Below are 24,828 nucleotides of genomic sequence, written 5' to 3' on the forward strand. Positions count from 1 at the left end.
TCGGTGGACCTGTAATAGACGGGGTTATGAGATCAGAGAATACCATGGTTCAGACGAGGGCAGTTCGAGGAGATGGACCTGTTATGGTTACGGTTATCTTGTCATTGGGTAGGCCGACTACTCTCTCTTGGCAGCCAGGGACTGATGTGCGAGAAGCTTACAATAGGCGGGGCTAAATCGCAAGGATTTGGAGCGAGTTGCCATTTGGCGCCACTCAAGTGACCTCAATACGACAGTAATTGCCCCAGGTAGGGCAACTGTAGGTTTTGAACCACTCATAGTGCACGTGTGGTGGGTTCTTTGACGTGCCTGGGATATGGGTGTCCCCAGACACGGGACCTCCATTTTACGTCCTATCTGAGTGACGGCCCTAGCCGAAGCTAAGTACTCATTTCACCTACCTGAGAAAAGCCGTGTAAAGTGCCTTTCCTAAGGGCACAAGAAAGGTAACACGCAGACTTGGCAGATGACATGGTTCTCCTCAGTGAAGACTTTTCAGTAAATGGTAATTCAGTTGGGCTAAGTATAAGTAAGAAGAAAATAGAAGTAAAATGCATATGTGCAATTCGTGTGTGCTTTCTACGGTATTGTATAGTGCAGAAACTGGGCAAACAATTACAGAAAGACAAGAGAAATACTTTGACACTGCAGACCAGAGGGGTTATTTGCCATTCAGCATTTTGAGACTGAGATGGCAGCAATACATCTCAAACTAGGAAGTTGGCCGAGGAACAGGGCAGCCAATCCTGTCTACATGGGTTCGCAAAGCACGGGTGCGGTGGTGGCTAGGGCTGGGTATCGGTACAGCGTACCGGTACAAAACCGGTTTTTCTTATTGGACCGGTCCAGAAAAACCGGACCTGAAAAAAGTAGGTGGACCGGATGTTGGACCGATTAGAAAATTAACCGACTATTTCATCAGGCACTCACACGTTTTGGCGCTTGCAGGTGGAAGAAAATAACAAGATTGAGTAGAGTTTATAGTAATTTTTACCAAGTTGTACAGCCAATCGCACAGGTGCAGTTAGCGTTGTAGGACTTTAAAACGCCAGTGGGAGTCTAATACTCCACCAAACAGATTTCTTTGTAGTGAAATGAACCATTGGTATGAGTCATACTTAATCAGGTCCAGGTTCAGGTCCGGACCTGGACCTGATCCTTTGGACCTGAACCGGACCGGGACCTGAATTTTCTGTACCGGTACCCACCCCTAGTGGTGGCGGTGAATGATGGTCGATTGAGTAAGGGGATAAGAATGGGGATGATAAGGAAGGGTGTAATGAGGAAGGGGATAATGAGGATGGGGAGAGATACTTTCATGTGAAAGTATAGGAAAGCGGTGATTATGCCTATTGCAGGACACTGGGAGGAGCCAGCGCGACGGAGGCACTGCCCCCATCACTAATGAGGATGATCCAATGATTGTCAGTGTGGATACTTTGCTATTCACACTGCACGATCATTGGTCAGCCGAAATCACGTGATCAAATAATACCATATAAGGTGGCGTGCATAATCCATTCTGCCATTCTCCCGGAGACATCCGCAGCTCAGAAGTGCAAGGTGGGGCAGACCTGGCACATGGACAGGTGACAATGAAAGAAAGAGCGGATAAATAACATTATGTAAGACGGGTGTATAATCCATACTGGCTTTCATCTGGAGAAATCCATAATACTAGTGTCGAGGAGCAAAGTGGGGCCGACCTGTAGCGAGTGGGAAAAGTGGATAGAGCGTTGTGAGGAGGGGAAGCGCTTTTCTTTCCCCACCCACCCGCCCTTATAGCCATTGCTGGGACTCGGCTTCCACCGCGCGACTTCGGCACTGCCCCCATCACTAATGAGGATGATCCAATGATTGTCAGTGTGGATACTTTGCTACTTTCACAGAAATTCAGAATGCAAAGCAAGGGCGCGGTTACTCGTACATCCATCGTACGATCGCCAAACTAAGTTTTAAAAAAATCTTCAGCTAGTCGTGCATATGTCATTTAAAATGTAAATCTGGTTGTTTTGTGTTCTGTTGCAAAAACGCTGTCTTAGATCCATGTATGCGGTTGGTTTTGTCACAGCTTGCTTGAAAGGTACACAGTATCAAAATTGTGGAACAGCCCGCGACGAATGTAACCGCGACCATATTGTAGATATGTGGTCTGTATGGAAAAATTTTAACATTGTGTTATTTTCCCCCTATCTCTTGGTATGTTTGCAATAAAATGTGTCTGTTTAATACACCGCAGACTAAGGTCCGGCTTGTACACAAGTTGTCCACTGACATCTTGTCCACTAGCTCGCTAGCTCGACGAATGTAAACGGAATATTATATATGTTGTCTGTATGGGCAAATGTCAAGATTGTGTTTTTGTTACTCGAGCTCATGTCATGTTTCCAATAAAACGTGTCTGTTTAATACACCGTAGACCAAGGTCCGGCTTGTACACAGGTTGTCCACTGACATCTTGTCCACTGAAAGATGGCTCTTGCGTGCCAGCTGATAAGAAAAAAACGTCTGGCGCCAAGTTGAAGCCATCAGACGCCGCCTACAGAATCACATGCTGTAAACACATCCACTCGTGACGTATGATGACGAACACTATACCTGAGCTACCAGACATACTGGAGACAGGTTTGCTTAAGGACTTTGCGTCTAGAGGTTCTCAAAGGGGTGGTTGAGGCATCCGGGATCTGAAATAACATTTTAAGATGACTTTGATTGATTTTAAAAGCTTTATGATACGATGCCGCTAACCTTTTCATATCTTTATCAAATTATTGCCTCCGACAAGAGGCCTAGTTTTGCCGACGTTGGATAGTTTGTGGACAGTATTTTTGATGAGAAAATAAACGAGTTTCTATTTTTTGTTCGAAGGTAAGTCTCAGAAAGTAATGATTACCTTTTTGGAGATCTGAAAGAGTCGTTCTGGATTCTTTTACAAAGTCGTTGATTTCGGACTATGCAAAAAGAACGGTACAATGGCCATGAGATCAAGAGTAGAGTGTTTCCATTCGGTAGGTCTTGAGTTCGATCCTTGGTCGATGTGTACCAAACTCAACATTTGGGGAAGAGAATTTTGGCACCACAGCATACATAGTGACTGCACTGGGTTGTGTGGCCCAAGTGCTATTGAAACGGAGGTGGGCGCTCTCCTATGTGCGGGAAGGAGGACCATGAACTAACTGATGCAAAAACATTGGCACAATAATATTTACGAAGATATTTTGGCTGCACAGTTATCAAAGCTTGCACTAGAGCAAACCTCCCCGATTCCCAGTGGACACCTTTCCGTTTGTCCTGTGGTCTGAGGATGGCGCCGGGGTGAACTCTCTCTAACCTCACGTGGAGACATGAGATTAACGTACACACGCAACTCTGCAGACAGGTCAGATGGAAGGAGAGGTTTCGTTTTCTTTTGGTGCGCACACGACTAGTGTTCAGATTGCGTACTTTTGATATAACTTTATCTGTTTATTTACAGATGATGTCTGATAGATGTTTATGCCCACAACAGCATCTATTGCAATCTATGTATCTAGATGGATAGGTTTCGTCTTTCGGTGCGCACACGAATGTTCAGATTGCGTACTTTTGATGAATACCTTTATCAGTTTATTTACAGACGATGTATGGTATTCATAGATGTATAGATGTTTATCTAACAATCGCAATCTATGCATCTAGATGCTACAAATCTATCAATATGCAATATATGCAAATGCTTTTTACAAGCTTTATCTATTTCTCTATCTATCTATCTATCTATCTATCTATCTATCTATCTATCTATCTATCTATGTATGTATGTATGTATGTATGTATGTATGTATGTATGGGACTATCTGACTATCTACCTATGTAACAGTCTCTGTATTTATTTTTGCCCTTAATATTTCTCCTATGAATGAATGCAAGCCCATGGTAGGTATTTAATTATCTATCTATATCATACGTCGTCATACCAATGGTGGTTGTGTTTTGGCGTGTAGTCCCAAACTTGATAATGCAACCCATCACCCTAAATTGGCGCCAAGGAGAATTTGTCCTTCCTCATTTGAACATAATTGCGGCGAATGGCGGAAAATTACTTTAAACATTTAGTCGCCCCAAATACGTGGCACAAATTCAAAGTTGGCCATTACGAAAAGTGCCCAGTCATGTCATTTGTTCCTGGCAAGTCTGGTTATACTAGTTTATTGCTTAATTTCTCATTACACTTTGAACATAATTAGGTCAGTTGTAAAAGTCACTGTCGTTGTTGTGGGACCGCGGTTTACCTACGTATTACTCGTATTGTAAATCTAGGAAAAGTGTTGCGCATGTTTCTGGTTCCCCGGCGGGGTTTGCCCAAACGCCTCAAAGGACCTTAAACGACCTCAAACGATAAATAAAAAAAAACGCAGCAAGTCCTTACTATTTACCAGTTATTTGGAGTCAGCTGGTTTCAAGATCGAAGCAATTTGAGGCTGAAAAATACTTATTAGGGAATACCTACCTTTATTCTTTTTACAGCACCGTGATTGGAAACAAAGCATTTTCTTAGGCCTTTGTTGAGACGCCATATGCATGTTTTGGATAAAACTTCAAATTCAATCCACAAGTTTCTTTGACAACCACGACTTGCGCAACGCCTTCCAGACTGCATAAATCGTTTTTGTTTGTTTGTGCCTTTATTTAAACTTGATATGTGACGCGTTGCAGCAAGTGAAATGATTTCATTTGTTAACAATGTCACACGCCTTAACGTGACCTTGGCCTTGACATACCAATATCATTACAGTCCATCCAGAGGTTCTATAATAAAACTGAGCAAAAACATCTGGAAACACATACAGAAAGGCAGACAAACACACTTAAACACGCCAAAAGCAATACCTCCATTTTTGTTCATAGACTCGATGATAGAGGTTAACGTTACAGCTGAAAACGAGAAACGAGTTTGCATAACTGACACTTTACACACACCGGCCGTCGCTAATTATTAATATGCTGACTCACCTGGCGTGATTTTAAGTAGAATTTAAAAAAAAAACTTTCTGTGAAGGCATTTTTGCCACATTTCGTCAACTGAATATTGACCAATACCGCCCGTAGAATTTTAAGCGAGTTTACTTTGGCCATTCCCCGACCTCAGGAAACAATTATGAGGTTGGTTAGCGTATCTAACTCGGTAAGGTCATTTGGAGTTCACTCAATGGTTTGCCAAACTTACGTCACGCAAGAATCAAAAGCAAGAAAGGAAAAACTTTCCTTGTTCGATAAAGTAGTAGTGAGGGTTTGTCCAAGACAAAAATGGTTTGAAAAGTGATAGTGTCGCTTGACGGGGGATAAGAACTAATCTGTTTAAAACTCCCCTGCTTGGTTGCTGGGAAAATAGTGTGCAAATCGGCAAAATAGACTTGGTAATATGCCAGATGAGTCAATCGGTTGAGGAGTTACATACTGGGTTGCAAATACAGTACCACGATACATATATTTCTGGTATCTTAAGCTTATTAAGACCTCAACCCTGGGTGTTTGGTAGAGACTAGTGAAATACGTTTGAAAACATATCAGTTCAAGGCTTCAAGCAGAGGAAAGTTGTAACACGAGCTAGATATTCGATACGCCTGTCCTCACACGAGCTTGGAGAGAGGTCAAAGCACGTATATGTTACTAGTACTCCCATGGGGGCTGGCACGTTTTCTTACAGCGCTGTTTCCTATAAACTTTATACTACTAAAGATCGTTAGCAGTTGGACAGCAGGAGTGCTGTAGGGGCTGCAAATTGTAACGATTACGTTATAAGTTTATAGTTTGACAACGGAACCCGGGAAGGGTTCACCAGGATCCGGTACAGCCCCGCCCACTATATTTAAAAGGATTCTGAGTGATGGCCCGGTTAGCCAGGGTTGTGTTGTACTAGCATTCTATATTTGTACACAAGCCGTCGGCAGTCTAGTCTCCTATTAAATGTGCAGCTATGCCTCGTTTCTGAACGGTCTTAGAGTATGTTTTTGATTATTTTAGTAGAGCTAGCATTGACTTGAATACACCAACAATGCAAAAATCAAACAAATGGTTTACAATAAGATTAAGAGCCAAAAAGCGTATAAGCTCAATCCAAAACCAGACATTGGTTGAAGATTCGAAGGCCTGTTTTTAGTTACCCACTAACTTTATGTAATGAGCCTCCTCGATCGAGGCCGGCCGATGAGACCCTCCTCCCCTCCCCCGAAACTTCACACCTGTTGCCACACTCACCTGTGCCAGCCATCACGTACTGTTCTGGGACAGGTGCAAGGAGCTCGGAGTTACAATTGTTTCAAAATTCGGATGTTGTTGGTCTAAAAGTCGGATTCTGGAACAGAATGTTACCAAACTCGAGGCACAGTTACTACAGGGACTGCTCTAACTGCACTGGTTAACTACAAGGGTTCAAAGGGCGAACCTACTGTATAGCGCTAATTATTTGCATACTTTATCGCCACATGACTTACATTGTGGCTTATTTTGTTTACTCTTGCACACAAACAGTTTTGACTTTCTTTTCAATACCTGCATAAAGCATGTTCATTTGGGTTTGATACTTTAAGAGAAAGAGTTTAAGTTTTTACAGTGATTGTTTTCATAGTAGAATTTACGGTATGCCCTTACGCGGTTGAACGACATTCGAGTCGTTGCAGGAACAAAGGTCAACCACAAACACATGGCTTTGCTCATTGAGGGTATGGGTGACAACTTGAATATTGGATACTCTCATTGACTCACGTTGAGTGTCGTATGACGTCTGCTGTCCCAAAAAGAACTTTGCTAATGAAGTTCAATGTACAATGAGAGTGTGTCTGAAATAAAAAAAAGATCAATCTTTTTTTATTTGGCGGATGGCGTTGTTTATCACACATTCTCTCTAAAAGTAGAACGCCAAATAATTCAGATACAAACAATGCCACCCCATAGTTAAAAAAAGTAATATAATTCCAACTACATGACATTCGTAATTTCGTACCCTTCGTTAGTTCTTAAATTTAGCGTAATTCGTAGGTGCCAACTGAATTTAGCGCAAAGCGTTGTCGGGAAACTCCAAACAGACGCACAATGAATAATGACAAATTATGAAATTGTGACACATTCTACAGGTATTTCGTTTATTTTTACACAATGACGATTAATAATGTGTAATCAATGCCTCATTTTTGGTTACATTTGCACGTTTCTTAGAATGAAGTTTATGGTTTATTCCATCTTAGTCTAAACCTGGCATATCTGTTAATTGTTATGTCGCAGGGGGACTTTTAAATTTCTCACTAACTTTTTTCACAACATGGGGAAATATTGGTGTTCTGATGTCTTTCGTCATAAAAAAACATGATGTAATTGTTTCTATCGTAAGAAAATATTAGAAAGGAATAACTAAAACACAGCAATCGATTAACTTTAATGTCCCTCTAATATCCCTCCTTTTTTTTATCAATCACAACTTTTTAAAAAAGTGAGCCATTCCTTTATGATATCATTCAATGACAATGGTAGATAGATATCAAGAATTGCTTAGATAAAGCAACATCTATGCTAAGATGTATATTGAAGTGAAAAGCGAGCATTTTACCACAGAAAATTACCATATCGTTATTTTTTAATTTCGGGCAGGAAGGTGGTCTCGTCTTCTCACGTGAGAGCTTCCGCGCCATGACGTCACCTGGTGTCAGTGCGCAGGCGTAGGCCGAGCGAGACCCGGAAACGAGGCTCTGAACGTGGCGGCGGTGGAAGCTGCGGAAAGAGACGAGATTTTTGCTCGGCTGAACTTCAAGTTTTCTTCGCTTTTTAAGGATTTCTTCTGCACCTACTTGCTAGCTCGATTCGAGAAGAGCACACAGAGGCCTTTAGGATGTCAACGGGAGGTGACTTCGGTAATCCGCTGCGGAAATTCAAGCTGGTTTTCCTGGGAGAACAGAGCGGTAGGTAGACGGGTGATAGGTGGGGGTTGTCCCGACGAACACTCGCCATTCACTCGGTAGCGTTCGCCTCCCCTCCTAACCAACTTTTTCAATATCTTTAATTTTCAAATTTTATTCCGACACCCAGGTCTGTGACCTCTGTGTATGAGCTGCCTCTCTGCTTAATAAGTAGCAATACATTTAGCCCAGTGAGATCGTCAATCACAAATCTTTGCATCATGGCATGACAGCCAACCGGTTTTTCCTATTTTACCGTCAGACGAAGAAACACCCCCAAACCTTTGCTCTTTTCTTCTTCTAAAGACTGTTTGTGGGTGGTGTGTATGTTGAAGTGTTTATGATAGATGGGTGTGATTTCTGGTAGTGTGTTGGGACAAGTGAAAGATCGTGTTCGTACGGCATTGCCGAGATCACACCGGCAGATAGCGACTCCAGGTAATAGGATTTTCTCACGAAATTGCAACCTCCCAGCGGCGGCCAGAAATATATTTCCGATTCCCACAGAGTCAGAAATAACAGAAGGATAAAAAATCCAAAGTGGGTGAGGATGTATAATATATATGTTTTCTGGCAGCGACGCGAAGTCAATGCGAGATCAGATGAGATGGGCATTTAAGCCGGTAGAAGACCTGATGTGCATCGGAATGGACATGGCTGTTGAATAATTCTCTCCGTGTTCACTGGCCTGTCACTGATACTTTCTGACTGCCAAAAACCCTCAAGAAGCTCCTTAAAAAATTTCAGACATTTAACTTTGCAAAGAAACAGTGTTTGCGAAATTGAATGGGCTCCGCCCTCCCCTTCTGACTGTCAGTTTCACTAACAACACGGAGCTCTCGTCTGTCTCGGGGCTTAAACGCAAAGAAATCAATCAATCATAAAATTCGCAACACTTGTAGTTGTCTTGATGTTGTCTGAGGAGGGCAACAATTGCAGAAAAAGTTTTTTTCTTATGTCGCTAACGTCTGCATTATAGAAACCGCCGCCCTCCCCTGTCCTAGTCTGGCTAGACGTGAGTTAGGAAATCTTTCAGACGGGTTCGGCTGTCAAGTGACGTTTGGGTGCAGCGTAATCGATCGTAACACACTTGCGATTCCCTCAGTGATTCCACCTTCTGGAAATCGGAGAACTTCTTTGTCGTTGGAGGCATTTTTTTTAAGGAAAGAGTCTGGTTGTTTCTGATGTCATGGATCCGTAGCGGTCTCCGGTCTTGTATAATAACAATCAGGGAGCGATCTCCCTGTTCAGTCATCGATCGAGTGCAGGCCCTCCCTCCCTCCCCACCGCGAGAAAAGGTGTCCGTCTCCCGATGTCCCCGCCCATTTTGCGTGCCCAGTTTTCACACCTATCCTCTGCCTGGCTTCCCTGATTTCCATCCATGATTAGGGTTTTATTTTGTGATCTTTGTATGGCTTCACAGCTCTCAGTATACCTGCTAGAAATCCTAGAACACCGGCCGGTTTACCCCGCCCTCCCCCCTTAGGGCTCTGCACCACTACTGTATATAAGCCATGTTGGTGACGTGGAACTGAAGACCCTTCTTCCAGCCAAACTTAATTGAGCTAAAATTGGCGCTTTTTAACCGGTAGTGGTGGGACAAGGACGCCATTATGAACACTACAGCAATTTTTAGCTTCAATCAACTACTTGCCCTACCTATCCACCATTGCCATTTACAGACGTGGAGTACACACCCACTCCTATTGTACACTGTTAGGATATACTCTAGGGGATATCATAGGCACTATCACCGTACTTCAGTGAATTTGACACACTGCACAGGACTTGTAACATTTTCTTTGATGCCTGCAGGCATTTTTTGATGCATAATTGAGGAATTTGTTATACCAGGGCAAACTGCTATGTGGTCAACACACACGTCATTGTTGACATAGTCTTTGGTACATATGATCAAACTTTACAACCAGATTGGTAGAGAATGACATCATTGTCCAAGAAAGACGTCTTACCTCAGCATGATACTGTCAAAGAGGAATGTTTGTTGACATTGAATTTTGTGGTAGGGAGAAAACGCAGTGTTCAAAACTGCCATGCTGGTTTATAATTATAGAGAAATTTGCAAACATGCAACTATCATAAACCTTTCCCTTTATTAGTTTAAGACTATGATGAATGTCTAAAAGAGGACATTACCCCTACAGTTCAATTTCAATGGGGGCTTGGATGCTGCTAATGCTTTATGCTAAATTCAAGAAGGCTGTGGCTACGTGTTACTCTAAATCCAGGTGCATGATATAATGCTATAATGTACATAAGATGCACTGATAATGCTCTGTGTTGAGTTTGAGCAGATTACATGGAATTAAAATGGATAATTACGCCCTGCGTAAAAGGTCACGTAGGCAGTCACACAGTCTTTTGATGTTTAGGTCAACTGTTTCCAAGACTAAAACAAACATTTTTTTTTATTAAACTTTATTTGTTATTGGGATAATCTTTCAGTACATAAGTCAGTACATTTTCATCAATTGTAGGTACATGGTACATACATGATACATGAACAGTTTACTAATAATAAACAGTTCTTTAATCGTTATACCGCAGTTCTCACATAATACGAAAAAACAAAACATGATATGAGTTACTCAGTAGTTCAGGTGTTTTCTTCACCTATCAATCATCGTTTCTATTTCATATCGTACAGGATACGGGAGGGTGGTTTTCTGAGCTTCTTCCAAGGAACACCATGTATTATTCAATACCTACAGGTGTTTACACTGAGTGTGTCATTCATCACTTGAAGATAGCGATCAAAATTAGAGACCTAATATCACTGATCCCCCTTTTATGGTGTGACAGAGAGTTATAATAATGTAGTGTCAGTATTTTATGTACAGGTCTTTCTTAATATTCCGTGATTGAAAATCAGAATTTCTCAATCATGCTAATCTCAGTGACATGTATAGATTTTTATTTATGGGAAGCAGAAGTTGATATTAATGTAGACTCTAGTAGAGCAATTTGTTTTTATTTTTTGCTTTTTGTTTGTTTATAATATCAGTGAATTTGTTTGTTGCAAATAATTTTCTCATGTGGAACAGCCTAAGCTCCTTGCATGTTCAAATGAAACTTTATAGCCTTGGGGTTGTCTGGAATGAACTTGACTTAAGTGACTTGTAATTGGTAAACTACTGTAAATGAAGTTATTTTCAGTTGCACATGAGAAGGAAAAAGGAGATTTTCACTGTGTCTTAAAGTTCACAGTTGAAAACAAAGGCATATTCATGGTGCCATGAATGTGTGATTGAAAGGATGGACTGTGATAATAAAACCACCACAAAAATTTCAAGGTTTACAGTACCACATGCTGTAACATTCCAGTTCAGACCTGAAAGTTGTGAAATACAAGCTATGTGGGAAAGTCAATCTTGTCACCATATTGTATGTGCATGTGCCTCTTGTCTTATTGTAAGAACAGTTTTTGGACTGTACCACCCTGATTGCTGTGGGGAGGGATATCCTTTTAGTTTAACATACAGCATACAAAACAAATTAACAACATGGAAAAAAATCTTATTTATGATATATTATTTTGTGATCATATGCAAATACATATACGAAGATATACCAAACACATTCTTCTAACTTTTTAGTTTGATGTGCCTAACTAACTTATTCAAGTGAAATCATTAATTGTACACTGCTCACTGCTCATGGTCTTAAAAATGGCTAAAGGATGTTCTCTTTGAAATTACCTTTTGGCAAGTTTTGCTTGATTTTTTGATTGCATTCATGTGATGGAAAAACCCATGGTATGGTACATGTACGTTCTTTTACCAAGGGATGGGACGATTTAGAGATAGCGTGCAGCGACAGGAAGCTTCTAGAAGTTAATAGGTGCGTCAACTACAGTGTAGAGACATTGTTGGGCACCTGCCAAGGAAGGCTGCCTAAGGAATGACTACTTTTGTGACTGTAAGGTACGGTAATGGGCCACAGTATCATCCAGGTCTTAAAACCTGAAGATGGTGTCTCCCCCGTGTACTGCTATTAAGTGCGCCCATTGTGCGTGTATGTCGCTGTGCTTTTAAAGAACTTTTTGTGGGGGGTAGGATACGTTTGAACCTGAACCTTCCTGTTGCTTATAAGATAAATAACATACAACTTTGAATAAAAGCCAGACCAAACCAGATCATGTTCCAAAGCAAGGGAAGTAGTTCAGACTTAAGAGTTGAATACCTTGAACAAGTCTGTTCACTACCTCAGACCATTGTGGTGTGTAGCACACAGGACAGCAAGTTTCCTTGCATCGTAAATAGTTTCATCAGGTTGGTAGATCAATCAAACAAAGTCTTCGTCGTTTCGGATTTCACTGATTGTATAGTTCATATTGCGCTGATAACGTTAGTATGTTTCATTTTGTACTGATGAAGGTGACAGACAGTCGCCGAAACGTCTACAGAAGAATAAAAAAATGTTGTGAAACGACGAAGACTTTGTTCGAAGTTTCCTTGCTGTTTCAGTAGCAGGGTGTATTATTACAGGAAGGGCCTTCTATCCCTTCTCATTTAATCAATGTGCTTGAGGCACCCATTTTACGTCCCTTCCGAAAGACAGTTGCAGTCCTAACCAGTCGATTCGCGATTTTTAACCGGGAATATGCCGGGAAAAGAATATATGCCGGGAAAGGAATATATGCCAGGAAGCTTGTATGGGCTAGACGACATCGGGTTCCCATGTCGTTAATTCGCCAATGTTCCCAGAGAGGCCGGTGAAGGAGTCTATGAAACAGGCTGCTATCGGCTGAACTACATGTACATGGACTTCGTCAATAAGTCTGTATTGCTTGGCAAATTTAGTTGCTCTTTTGTGATATTTCAGGGCACTTCAATTTATGTTGTGCGTCCAAGATGTTTCCTAAATGAACCTGAAGTTTTAGGTCAGGTGAACCAGTAATATACACCTATTTCCCCAAAGGAATTTCTAGGCCTGTACGAATAATGTAATCCTGTTCCGCAGTGTGTTTTCATTTCTTGGGAACTGTTTCCATAATTTGAGCTGGCCAGGAAGACCTTGTAATAACATCAGATAAATTAGATTACTGCTGTCAAGAAAAAACACCCTTGGTTTTGAAGTAAGACAGCCTGGAAGCCAGACTGTTTTCAGAGCCTACACAGGCCAACCTCTAGTCTAGGCTCTTAAAAAGGGCCAACATGCTCTAAAGAAAATTCTACACAACATAACAGGCCCCTCTGAAAAATGGATAATCATATTATTGAGATCGGAGTCTGGCATCCAGGATAGAAGCAGGAAAGTGTCCCACCTTGTTCCCTTGAAGTTGAACCAATGAAGATGATTAGCATTCTGAAAGACTGCTATTTTTTTTGTGGTACATAGTTTTGCCATAGAATCTAGAAAAAGAGGTTTTTGTTGTGTTTCAAGTTTGCATTTAAAACAGTTGAGGGATACAGGTGTAATATATTTTAGATGCAATTATTCTCGATGGAGAGTTTACCGTGAAAATAAAGCTACTGCAAATATTCCAAGCTTTACGGTGTCAAACAATGATTTAAGCCAAGTGGCCGAACCACTTTCAGTAGTCACATGACTGTAGGTTGACCTGACCTGGAAGAGACTGTTAGTTCAACCATGACATTTTAAGTGTTACAAGTATGCAAATGAGTCACAACTCTTTATCAAAAGGTCACATGATCATGGTATATTGTAGATGCCCCTAGGTTGCAGCTTGACCTGTGACCTTTTTAATTGCTGTGTGAGTTTTGTAGCGAGAAGTTGCTGTTAGCCTGTGACAGTGTTTTTGTTTGGGTCCATTTGCTTCAAATTTTCAGCTTGTTTGCTTCATAAACAAGCCAAACAGTGGGCTTCTTTGGGCATAAAGGTGGCATAATGGCCTTGTGGTTAGGGTTGTTGACTTAGGATCTAAAGGTTTTGGGTTTGAAACCCATAGTCAGGTCCCAATGTTTTGCCATTGGGAAATGCGCAAAAGGCGTAAGTGGCATTTTTGTTTGAAATTGACATATAAAACGGTTTTCTAAGAACGAAAACGGCTGTTTATGATGAGTTTCGTAGACTCTGATGATACTGTAACTCTTTAAATGTTCGCAAATATTTTTGCAATCTGTCAATTATGTATGCATGACACCATGTATTTGAGTTTCCACTGTATTACTACTGTACTACAGAATTTCAACAGTGAACTGCGAAAACCTCCTTATCCGTTTTCTCCCCAAAATGAAGTCCCTGCAAAAAATTAATCCACACAGGGCTCAAAAGACCATAATGACAATGGTTTCTGAGCAGATTTTAGTATGACCAGAAGATTAACACCTCCTAGATTCTGAGTGGATTAGGTAAATGTTGTCCGGTGCAGGTAATTTGAAATGTTACCTGCAACTGTGCAGATATGTTGAAGAAAGTATTTCAAGCCCTGCACAGTACTATTGTCTGTTCTAACTGCCATTTGGCCCCTCCTATCTTCCCTGGGACAGCTCTAATGCATCTGTTGTCTACCAATTACCAATCAATGCACTGGTAAGAGTTCATTGACCCTTCCCTTTTTGCTGCCATGTTGACGTTCTAATATCCTAAATGTAGTGGCAACTACCATAAGGCCACAGCAAGTAAATTTAATGTATAACATTGTAAGCAGACTCCAAATCTAATGAGAGAATAAAAAAAAGCAACAAAATAGAGACCATATTATAACAAAAATTAACCAAGGCTTTTATTCTTGCATTCAAGAAGAATTAAAAGTGACACCAAAGTGGTAGCCTACTATTATGTTTTGTTCAATACTCTTTTGGTATATATTCAAGGCTTGGAATGAATTTTTTTTTTTACTTTTTATGCTTTTTTTCACATTACTGAGACTAGATTTTGTTCACCCTGCAAAATATTGGTTATTACTGCAATGTTGAAAAACTGTCTGCAAGCAGTAGGTCGTCAGTGGCTATTTTGAGCTCTCTGATAAATAATATTTCAAACCTCTAATACCTCACCCTACCTGCCCCCCTCCCCCAAAGTTTAATTGTTTTCCCCTTATCTGTGCTGTGTTGCTATTCTAATGTACTGTTTATGGTTCCCCAGGGTGTGATACAGGACCACCTGATCCATGTCCTATTTCTCCTGACCCAGGTAGTAAATATGCCAGCTTTATTGCATTCACTCTGCCAAGGGTGTCCCAAATCTTTGTCGTCCACTGAAAAAAAGTCACAAGTCAGCAAACTTAGTCTCAAATATAAAGTGCTACTCTTGTATGTAAAGTTTCTTCAACTTCTATAGAAATAAATCTGAAGTAGAGTAAAAATGAAAGATACGTACTGTTGAATCTGGCCGATAAATACATTAAAACAAAGTCAAGGTTTTTTGGTAATTTTACTATTGAACGTCGTAAATCTCTCTCTCTCTCTCGTCATAAGTTGAACTAGTACTTTATTATATCAATTAATATTGTACTACATTATCCAATCCACAGAATGTGAATGCAACTTTTCATGTTTTGTTCTGTCTTAGCACCCAAATTCTACAATGCGTACAAATTACTACAATGCGTACATTATTTAAGATGGGGGGAGGGTAGATATGTTTCCACTTAATTTCAAAGAGTACAAGTTTCTGTTTGTAATTGTAATCTAGAAATAGTAGAAAATTGGACCCAAGTACAGGTAGCAATGAACTATTTTTGTTGCAGTATAGATGTAAGAATGATGTTAGTTAAGTTAACTCATGGGATACCCATGCATAGTGCACCATGTCTCCCAGCATGCAATAGGATCTGTGAAATGTCTCTGTCTCTTCTTTCCCTTTCCAATGAGCCTTTCATTGACACTTGTATGCAAATTACGCAGCAGGAGTTGTTTTAGATGATATCACGGCAGCCAACATGTTGACATCCTCTTTTAAATGTTTAATTAGGAAGGAGGAAGGTTATAGATGGTTGGCAGAAAGCCAGTCCGCAAGCTACCTGGGTGTGGTCGTAAATTCTGCAATGTCATATTCAAAAAGATATTGTTGGAAGGTAATAACATTGTACATCACATGTACTAGATTGGCTTGTTACTACACTGATAGTGATACGTCTAAAAATCCAAATGCAGGAAGATTTTGATATTTGTCACCAGTATGGGTAACAGCTTAATGTACAAAGACAGCTATCTTTTCTGTCAGAGGACAATATTCACTTTTTGGAGTAGTGATATACCTAACCTAAGAATATTCGATGCACAACGTAAAACAGCGTTCCATTGTTGGATGCACAAAAAGTGCATATCCGTGCAATATTTCAAGCCTTACAACGTTAGTAACCATCTTTTGTGACAAGTGGATTAACAAAGACAACCATCGTCTATATCCAACTTTAACAGGGTTTCTGTGAAGTAGCCAAGAAAGTTTATTGCTTCCCTTGAACTCAGCTGTCTAGAGAACTGGCCACACCAGTTGCAAATTTTCTCCTCCTTTGGCAGGAAGCTGGCCACAACCCAAGATTGTGGGAGAAAGTTCTGGAAAGATTTTATCAGGCCCTGCATCTCAAGTAGCTACTTGTTATTCCGCCGCTTGGCTTGATAGGGTGTTTGATGCGGTAGATAAGGAGTTATCATAGGTCGCAGCCCCGTCCTCATTTTCTTAGAAACTAGTTATGCCCAGCCCAAGGAAGGTGATGAAGAAATACATGTAAGATGCAAGCAGTGTTCCTTGAACCCGCCTTGGGCAGCTCATGTAAATTGGGGATCCTTAATTCTGTGGAACTGTATCTGATGCGGTGGAGCAGTATTGACGTGTGCAGTATCTGAGGCAATGCTTGTGGCAAACAGTTGCGATTTAGAAGTAATTGATGGCAGGAACAATATTGTTAATAACTTCCTGAAACTTGGACCTGATAAGGCTAGGACACAATTTGCCTACAGTGTGAGTGAACGTCCACCCCCCTCCCCACAAGGTATGCTTGCACAGACTAAGTGTTAGGAAACCTTAAAAACATTGTAACAAAAGATATTCGATGGACTTACAGAAAAAGACAGAAAATGAATGTTGCAGGTAATGTTGAATGTCACTTGTACGCAAAAAAGAAAGCTTTTCAAGTCCTGCTTCAAAAAGTACAAAACTTTTGTGTCCGCTGGTTACAAATGTAGATCCCTACATGGGAAGCTAGCCCTCCGGACAGCTCACAAAATCCGAGGCACAGGCTGTTAATCCACATATGCCTAATCCTGCAGCATTAAGTATGAAGAATACTTCCTCTGGTACTGTCAGGCTGCCCTGAAAATGGTAGCCTGGAGTCCAGCCTTCTTAGTAGTATCTTAGCTTTGGTCCACTCACGGTTGTCGCTACCCCGCTAACGTTACCTTTAATTGTTGGTGGGGTAGCGACTGTTAGGAGCAGACCAAAGTTAACAAGGCTGGACTCCAAGACTGGAAAAGCGTAGGGTGTGCCTGGTGATGGTAAGGCCACTATGCAGTTGCGCGAATAGTCCTGAGATTCTGCCCAAGGTCCCTATCTAGGGATGATGTTGCAGTTCATTTTTTACTTCATCCTATCTTGTTTGATAGAAATGTAACGGATGAAAATCTTTGCGGAGTTCATCCACAAGTTTGCCGAAGTGTGCTATGATTGGCATTTATTCTGTCCTCTTTACTGGTGGTGCTACTCTGATGGTATACTGCTCATGTGGGGATAGAAATGTCTGGGTAACATTCACTGTAAATGTCAGCGAATAGTTGTTCAGAAGAGTTATGGCCCAACAATGGTGGAAGGGAAATTAGCAAAATGGCAAGTGTTGTCACTCGAAAGGACAAGGCAGGAATATGGCCTTTCATTATAACGAATAGATTGCACTTAATAAGGGCTTTTGTGTGCAGGGATTATTATTATTATTATTATTATTATTGAATAAGTTGTGGCTAGCATCGGCTTATAAAAGGCTGGAAAGCAGGAATTTAGCTCAAGTGCACCAACGATGATGGGAGCAACATTAAGTGCATTTTGTTGATGTTTTGCACAAATATAAAGTCACATTATGAAGTGACTTTTAGCACAAGCATCAGTATTGATGAGAGCCTGGCAGCTGCTTCAGTAAGGAACTTGTGATAAGCTAGGTCACAGTTTGAAGTGCACATGTAGAGTGTGATGCATTGTGGGTAATATGTCAAAGTTGACGGCACCAGACGGCTATTCTATTTATACGTATGTCAAAGAACAAAATGAAAAAATTGAAAAATCTATAATTATAGCCTACACTGTAACTTCGTCACTTGGGAATAAGAAAAAACCTGCCATCCCTCTGTCTTGTCCATTTGGAATATGGCGTAAAATATAAATGACTTTCCCCATGTTTGTATCCAAGTCAGTTTGAAAGGAACCTTCTCCCTGCTGCTTAACCATGTAACCAATACAAATTTAGCACTAAAAGGTTACTGTAAATGCAGAAACTTTCACGGTAGTTTAATGTTCGCGGTTTTCGCTGTGGTCGTTTCACCGTGAACATAAAACCTTTGCGAAGATTTTTCCATGGCAGTAAGAGACTACAGTTCATGGTGCTCCCGCAAATTTAAAACCACCGCGAAAAGTCCCCTTTTCTGCAACGGCGAGGTGACAAACAATTGTCAAGTTGGGATGCAAAAGTAGCAACAGTGCAATGCATTGTGGGTGACATGTCAAAGTTGAAGGCCCCAGATGGCTGCTCTATTTATACATGTATGTATGTACATCAAACAACACACTGAAAAGAATGACTGTAATGTGTTGTAAAGTCACTTGGGAATATGAAAAACCTGCCATCCCTCTGTCTTGTCCATTTGGAATATGGCGTAAAATATAAATGACTTACCCCGTGTTTGTATTTAAAAAAGTGTTAAAAGCAATTTGTACACAAACAATTTATTAAGTGGCCTCTGTCCCTTTAGGTAAAAAGTAACCATCATGTTAAGATGCAAAAGTAGTAACTCGATCTTTCGTAAACAAGAGATGGACTGTCACCTCAGAGACTTCTCCTCACCACGAAATCCGTGGTTGCTGGGGCGACCAGCTTTGCGTTGGCGCCAGTCGTATTGGGCAGGTTTGTAATGTGTGGCGGCTGGTGTTTTCTGGAATGCTGGCAGAAAAAGGGGGGCGTACCCACAGGATGTGATGTAAGAATACTGGATGAGCTGTAGTCATGCGAGGGTGCGCTGTCCTGAACCCCTGCTTGTCAGAGAAAGGGTGTGGTCACCGGGTTTTACTTTTATCCTCATATAGTGTCAAGCTGGTCTTTGGTGTTCTATTGGTTAGGGTTGATGACTTAGAATCCAAAGGTTCTGGGTTCGAAGCCCTTGTCTGCAAAACTGAAAATGGATTCAAGTTCCCAAGGATTTAATTTTGTGGTAGCGAGAAAATGGAGTGTTCGTTCACTGATGATTTTTTGTATGCCATTGCACCATATACTGTAGTCCCATACTGTGATGTGGTGGCTTTGAGTGCGTAGTGAATTGGCACTGCAAATATTGGGAACGTAAAACCACCACAAACATTTCTGCATGTACAGTATGTTGTGCTGTTGGAAAAGACACTTCACACTTGAGGAGAGCCACGCATTGAGCACGTTAAAGAACCCACCACACTTATCAAAAAGAGGAGGGTTGCCTTCTGGGGTGAGTGGATCAAAGACAAACCTTTACTACCTGGTATCACGCAGCAGTTTTTGTGTTACAGTATTGTCTGAAATGAAATCTCCAGAAATTAACAAATTTACATTATGTCAAGACTTTAGATAGAAAAACACCATAATAAAAATATTATACTTCTGTACATGTTTAATAGCTATTAGATATATAAACAACCCTAACATAACACTGTGCAGGAAATGGCATAACAAGTGTCAGATTTCAGCAGGATTCTAATGGTGAAAAAATTCCATCTCCCCCCTGGGACTGTCTGTCCCTGGCTAGACTATGTATGAATAATTAAGTTCCCCCTCCAAAGACAGACCCTGTGACGTCCTGTGTCATAAAGATCTTCATATCAAGCATAGGGATTACCAATCTCATCAGCAAGATGTTTAACTTTTTGCTGGCTAGTAGTGTAACATGGCCTTACTATGGGTCGGTCACATTTTTTTATCCAAGCATGGGTTGTGTTTTTTCTTGTGCAGAGGTTTGACACCTGAGGCTAACACCTGAGCGTTGGCTTTACGTCTCCATCTGTATCCAGTACCCAAGTGTGTCCTGAGTGTATCCTGAAGACCAAGGTCTCAATGTACAGACAAATTCTTAATGTGCATCATCACAATTTTGCAGTTCAACCAATCATAGCATGGCAATTAATTTTTTCACCAATGAGAGAGCTGCTGTGTGTGCATCAAATATTTGCAGTTTTATGGTTTTATCATTTTTATTATGGAGGGAAGGACTAGGGGATCAGCCTAATGACAAACTGGCACTTACATTGGTTCAACTTCATGTAGTATGGAGTCCTGTTAAACCCCAAAGCAGCCCCAGGCCACACCCATCCAGTAATGACCTAGTTCTTCCCTGGATCAATAACGGACAGGTATATTCAGTGCTGGTCTGGCGGAGGCTAAATCTGTGTATCGTGATCCTGGCAGCACTTAGGGTCATTTTAACCTTTTACAGTTTCACATAATGAATACTGAGAGTGAATTTTTGGATGGGGAATGGAGTTTTTCAAGTGTTTTTATTTCGTTGTTTTAACAAACCTGTAATAATTATACATTGGAATTGCAAACTGGCAGTGTTGGTAGTGCAGAGGTCACCACAGAAAATGCGTAAATTAGACCACAAGATTTCAAGATTGCAGTACTAGTCTACAACTATGTATGAGTTGATATTTACAGATCAGAATTGGGGCAATTTTTGCAAGAAGGTTGTTCGACCTAAGTTCGTTTTACTTTTTGTTTGGAAGAAATTCGGTAGAAATTATCATTTATGAAGTGTGACTGTGAAGATGTGCAAATGCCCATTTAAGGCTTGGTGACCTGAATTTTTACATCTACTTAGTCTAGTAGCAAAGCCTCCAGCCTTAAGGGTTGAATCCTTAAAAGATATGGCCTTGGGGGCCACATGTAATGTTGCGTGGTCATACACAGCCAATGGCGTACAGATTACAAAGGCTTTCTTCTCTTCATTCTGATGAGAGCGTAACGCTGTAGTAATGGCTACGGGACATTACGGCGACTACGGAAGGGCCTGCCCGATGGAATGAAACTGCACTTCAAGGAAATAAGACTGTAATGAAAGAAGACCTCATCTCATTTCTTTCCCCATTGCCAGGAGAAGTATGATCTTGGCATGGCTATCTGGACTCCTGCCTCTCGGGAGGGGAAATTCCCCTTGCAATCTTGTCATCATTGTTCGCGAACAAACCTTTAGGAGCGAAACTTCTTCCTCCGGCACACGTATTTAATTACAAGATGTATGAGGTATATTTGTATTGCTGAGATTTCTACTAGAAGGGCCAATGGACTGGTTTTCCTGTAATTTCCGAAGGGATTGAAGTTGATTTATTTTTGGCCCATTTAGTGTTGAAGTTCCTGGTTGATTAGGTTGACTAAATAGAATTATTCAGCAAAGAGCAGCCTTTGAGAATGTTGAAATTGGTACATACATTTGAAGATTTTGTTGGGTTGGGTGTAGGGTTTATAGTTTTTATACTGTGCTTTCATTTATTTTTGCAGGAGTCCAATTTCATGATAGAGGAGAAAGAAGGTTTTTTTTGCAGTGTTGTTAAGTTCATGGTTGAAACATTTCTATAGTGTAAATACTAATAGCTCAAGTCAAGTATTAATACAATAAAATGCGTAGTTCAGGTGTCATGATTTTGCATTGGACAATTCACTACAAAAATAAAAAAAGTTTGAACAGTAGTTCGGTGTATACACATTGGAATAGGGCTTATAAAAATATGTTTCTTTAGGCTGAGGATGTACAAGAAATAAAAAAAGAACTTTGAAAGGAGCTAAAACAAACCATTTCAGCAGGTTTTAAGTGATAGTCACTTCAGATCAGGGCATATCTCTAGGTCCCATCCTTCTGTCCCGGTAGTACAGAAATTTGCTCAGAACAGATAGAAATTTCACCTCGTCTGTCCGTTTTGTTTGTTTGTTTGTGCCTTTATTTCAACTTGATACATACTCCATCGGCCTTTAAGGCCGCTTTTCGTGACAGGAACATTAGCTTTATTGCATGGAAATGAATTTTCATGAACTTAAAATGGCCAAATTTAACAATGAAACTTTTCAATGTGGACTTCCTAATCCAATTTACGAGTTACATGTATGTCTTTCCCCTCGCAAACCCCACCCATGCATATGGTTGATGCCTTTCCAAAGGTTCAAGGCCTGTGATAAATACATGTGATTTTTGTAATTGTCGCTTTAGGCAGTAGCACTCGACTCATACTTCTATACAAAAAGTATTGAGTGGGACACACAGAATTCAAACTTTCAAGGTGAAGGCAGCTCTGCTTCAATAGGAAAATAAATTCTTGGGATGGTACAACACAAGTCGGGTCTAGTTTAGTCCATATATCTAAAGCAGTAACTAAATGACTCCTTGGAATAATACGTGTCCCCCTGACAGTATCCCAGACTAATATATCTCTACGCTCCTGAAGAATGTGAGAAGGATATCTACTGAAGATATAATGAAGATGTTGTGGCCATCACCCCGGGGGGCCCTTTTGTGTTCTTGCCTTTCCTCCCGAGGTAGTAACTTTGTCTGAGTCCCTGCAACATTTATCATTGTCGAGATAAGTGATACGGGCCATCACTCAACGGTGCTTCTCCGGAGAACGCACCACCTCGACAGCCCATCCCAGACTAGAGATAAAGCTTCATGTGTTGTAACGTAAGCTTATAATATGCTACACTCCCCCCCCCCATGTCTATGTCTGTTTGGGTATCTTTTTACACGCAGTAGACCAACCTGGACTTTGTAACATTTATAGCAATTTATCACTTGTAATAGCTTATCTTTTCCACAATCAATCATTTTTGGGCTGGGATTGTCGTTGTGTGTATATCAGGTTCAAGTGTAGCGTTGCTTGGAGTGAGGTGTATTGGAGACTAGCAGTGGGAAGTTGAGTCGACATATTCAAGTCTTAGCTTGTTTCTCAGGAAATGTCTAGTGCTAGTAGTGTAACCTGTAATGCTTTTGAAATATAATTGCTGTTGTGTGGAAAAGTCTCCAGGTATATCCTGGTCTTTCTTAGGTCTTATTCTGGCACTAGGGGATATCAAATGGTGTACTGTGCATTCCTGTCCCTCTATATTACATACTGTCAATTCTTTTGTTTTCTTGGGGATTTAAGTTTAAGAAGTTCACAGTTCAAATAATATGTAGTATACAGTGTAGTAGTAATGCAATGGAAAGGTATATTTTGTACAAATTGTTTGTTCTGAATTCGCAGTTCACGGCAGAGGCCACAGTAGTATGTTACCAAAGTATGAAGATAAAAGACCCCTTAACTTTGTTATAAGAGTTCATCCTCCAGGGCATTAATTATATTAGATTTTGATATATATGTTTTGATAGTTAAATTGCCATGTTCATACTTGTGAACCCAAGTTATTTATGTGTGTGTAACTTGATTCAAATTCAGTGAAATTGGTGTTTTCTTTCTCCAGCACTGACAGCTTCCATGTTCAGGTTGGTGTAACTACATCAGTTTATTATTACGAAGGTTGTATTTCAAAGTCGACATGGAATGTGTATCCAGAAATTACTCAATCCCATAGACGTCACTCTACATTTCTGGATTCCCGTCATTAATTTCTTACAAAGATTTCCCCCGTGGTTTCCGTATTTGTAACTACTTAGAACTTAAAGGTTTACTTCAAATAAGGTACAGAGTACATCACATCTAAGTCATTTGTCTCCAGTATCTAATGGGTTTCACTGGAGCTTAAGGCTTCCGATGTTCACCCCCCTGGGTCCTTAAGGTGTTCCTTTTCTTTCTCCGTCACAATATATACTCCGTCGTGCCGCATTCATCACGAATTGACGGTAAATCTTAGAGCGCGGGTATCGCAGCGCAGAAAATTAATGGCACCTGATGGGGGAGATAATTTTCGACATTGTCTGCGGAGATAAAAGTGCTTGTAGATCGCAGGAACGTCTGAGTTATTGTCATGGATGGGCGACTACCAGGGAAAAAGTTGGACTTGAATATTAAGGGGGAAATTTTAGTTAAAGGTCTTTCTAACTCTTTTTTTATATGGTTGGTGAATGGGTAGATGGATGGATGGATGGAGTTATGGATGTAGGAATGGATGAATGGAGGTAGGGATGATTGGATGGATGGAGGGATGGGTTGAGGGAAGGATGGATGGATGGATGGATGGATGGATGAAGGGAGGTATGGGGATCAATTTTTATATATATACACAGTGACATGCAACTATGGAAAAGATAGAACAAAGTGAATAAGCATGTACAACTCATTCCTCTTCTATTGGCATATACACAACAATGTACTATAGGAACTAATAATTTGTTGCTGTGTACCTTTTGAAGAAAAAAAGTTTTTTTTAAAGATATTCGACACAGGCAGCAAAGTATATCATGTGACTGTAAAATTTGTTTATCATTAGTAAGCAACAGATAGTACAATGTATATAATAATGTGTTTGTAGACAATATCAGCATAATATATCTGTCAGACCTATGATTGTACAGTACTGCTAGCTGGATGCTTATGTATGTATTCTCTGTTTCCTCTACAGTTGGGAAAACGTCACTCATCACTCGCTTCATGTATGACAGTTTTGACAACACATACCAGGTAAGGCTCTTCAATATTTGGTATGTTTTAAAAGTTATATCAAAGCTGGATGATTTGACTTTTTCTCAGCCATAGTAATTTGATTCACAAACAAGTACTTGTAAGTTCCTGTGATACTCCATGCCAGAACAACAGTGCTTACCTA

The 24,828-nt window shown here is 40.6% G+C and overlaps 1 protein-coding gene and 1 long non-coding RNA gene across 3 annotated transcripts in view; one reads left to right on the top strand and one right to left on the bottom strand.

The window, feature by feature from the left end:
* LOC118427764 overlaps positions 1–6,379 on the bottom strand; it is a 14,154-nt gene extending 7,775 nt beyond the window's left edge. For both annotated transcript variants that reach the window (XR_004832573.1, XR_004832572.1), the window contains exon 1: positions 6,238–6,379. This is a non-coding gene — a long non-coding RNA (uncharacterized LOC118427764). The remainder of the gene's footprint in view (positions 1–6,237) is intronic.
* Positions 6,380–7,666: 1,287 nt separating this feature from the next.
* The window catches only part of LOC118427347 (ras-related protein Rab-6A), a gene marked incomplete in the record, with an annotated part of 76,096 nt that continues 58,934 nt past the window's right edge, over positions 7,667–24,828 (top strand). The window contains 2 exon segments of the mRNA XM_035837087.1: positions 7,667–7,931; positions 24,625–24,683. Coding sequence (XP_035692980.1) covers positions 7,862–7,931; positions 24,625–24,683 — 129 coding nt within the window.

The sequence above is a fragment of the Branchiostoma floridae genome, chromosome 12 (assembly GCF_000003815.2).
Source record: "Branchiostoma floridae strain S238N-H82 chromosome 12, Bfl_VNyyK, whole genome shotgun sequence".
NCBI classification, from domain to species: domain Eukaryota; kingdom Metazoa; phylum Chordata; class Leptocardii; order Amphioxiformes; family Branchiostomatidae; genus Branchiostoma; species Branchiostoma floridae.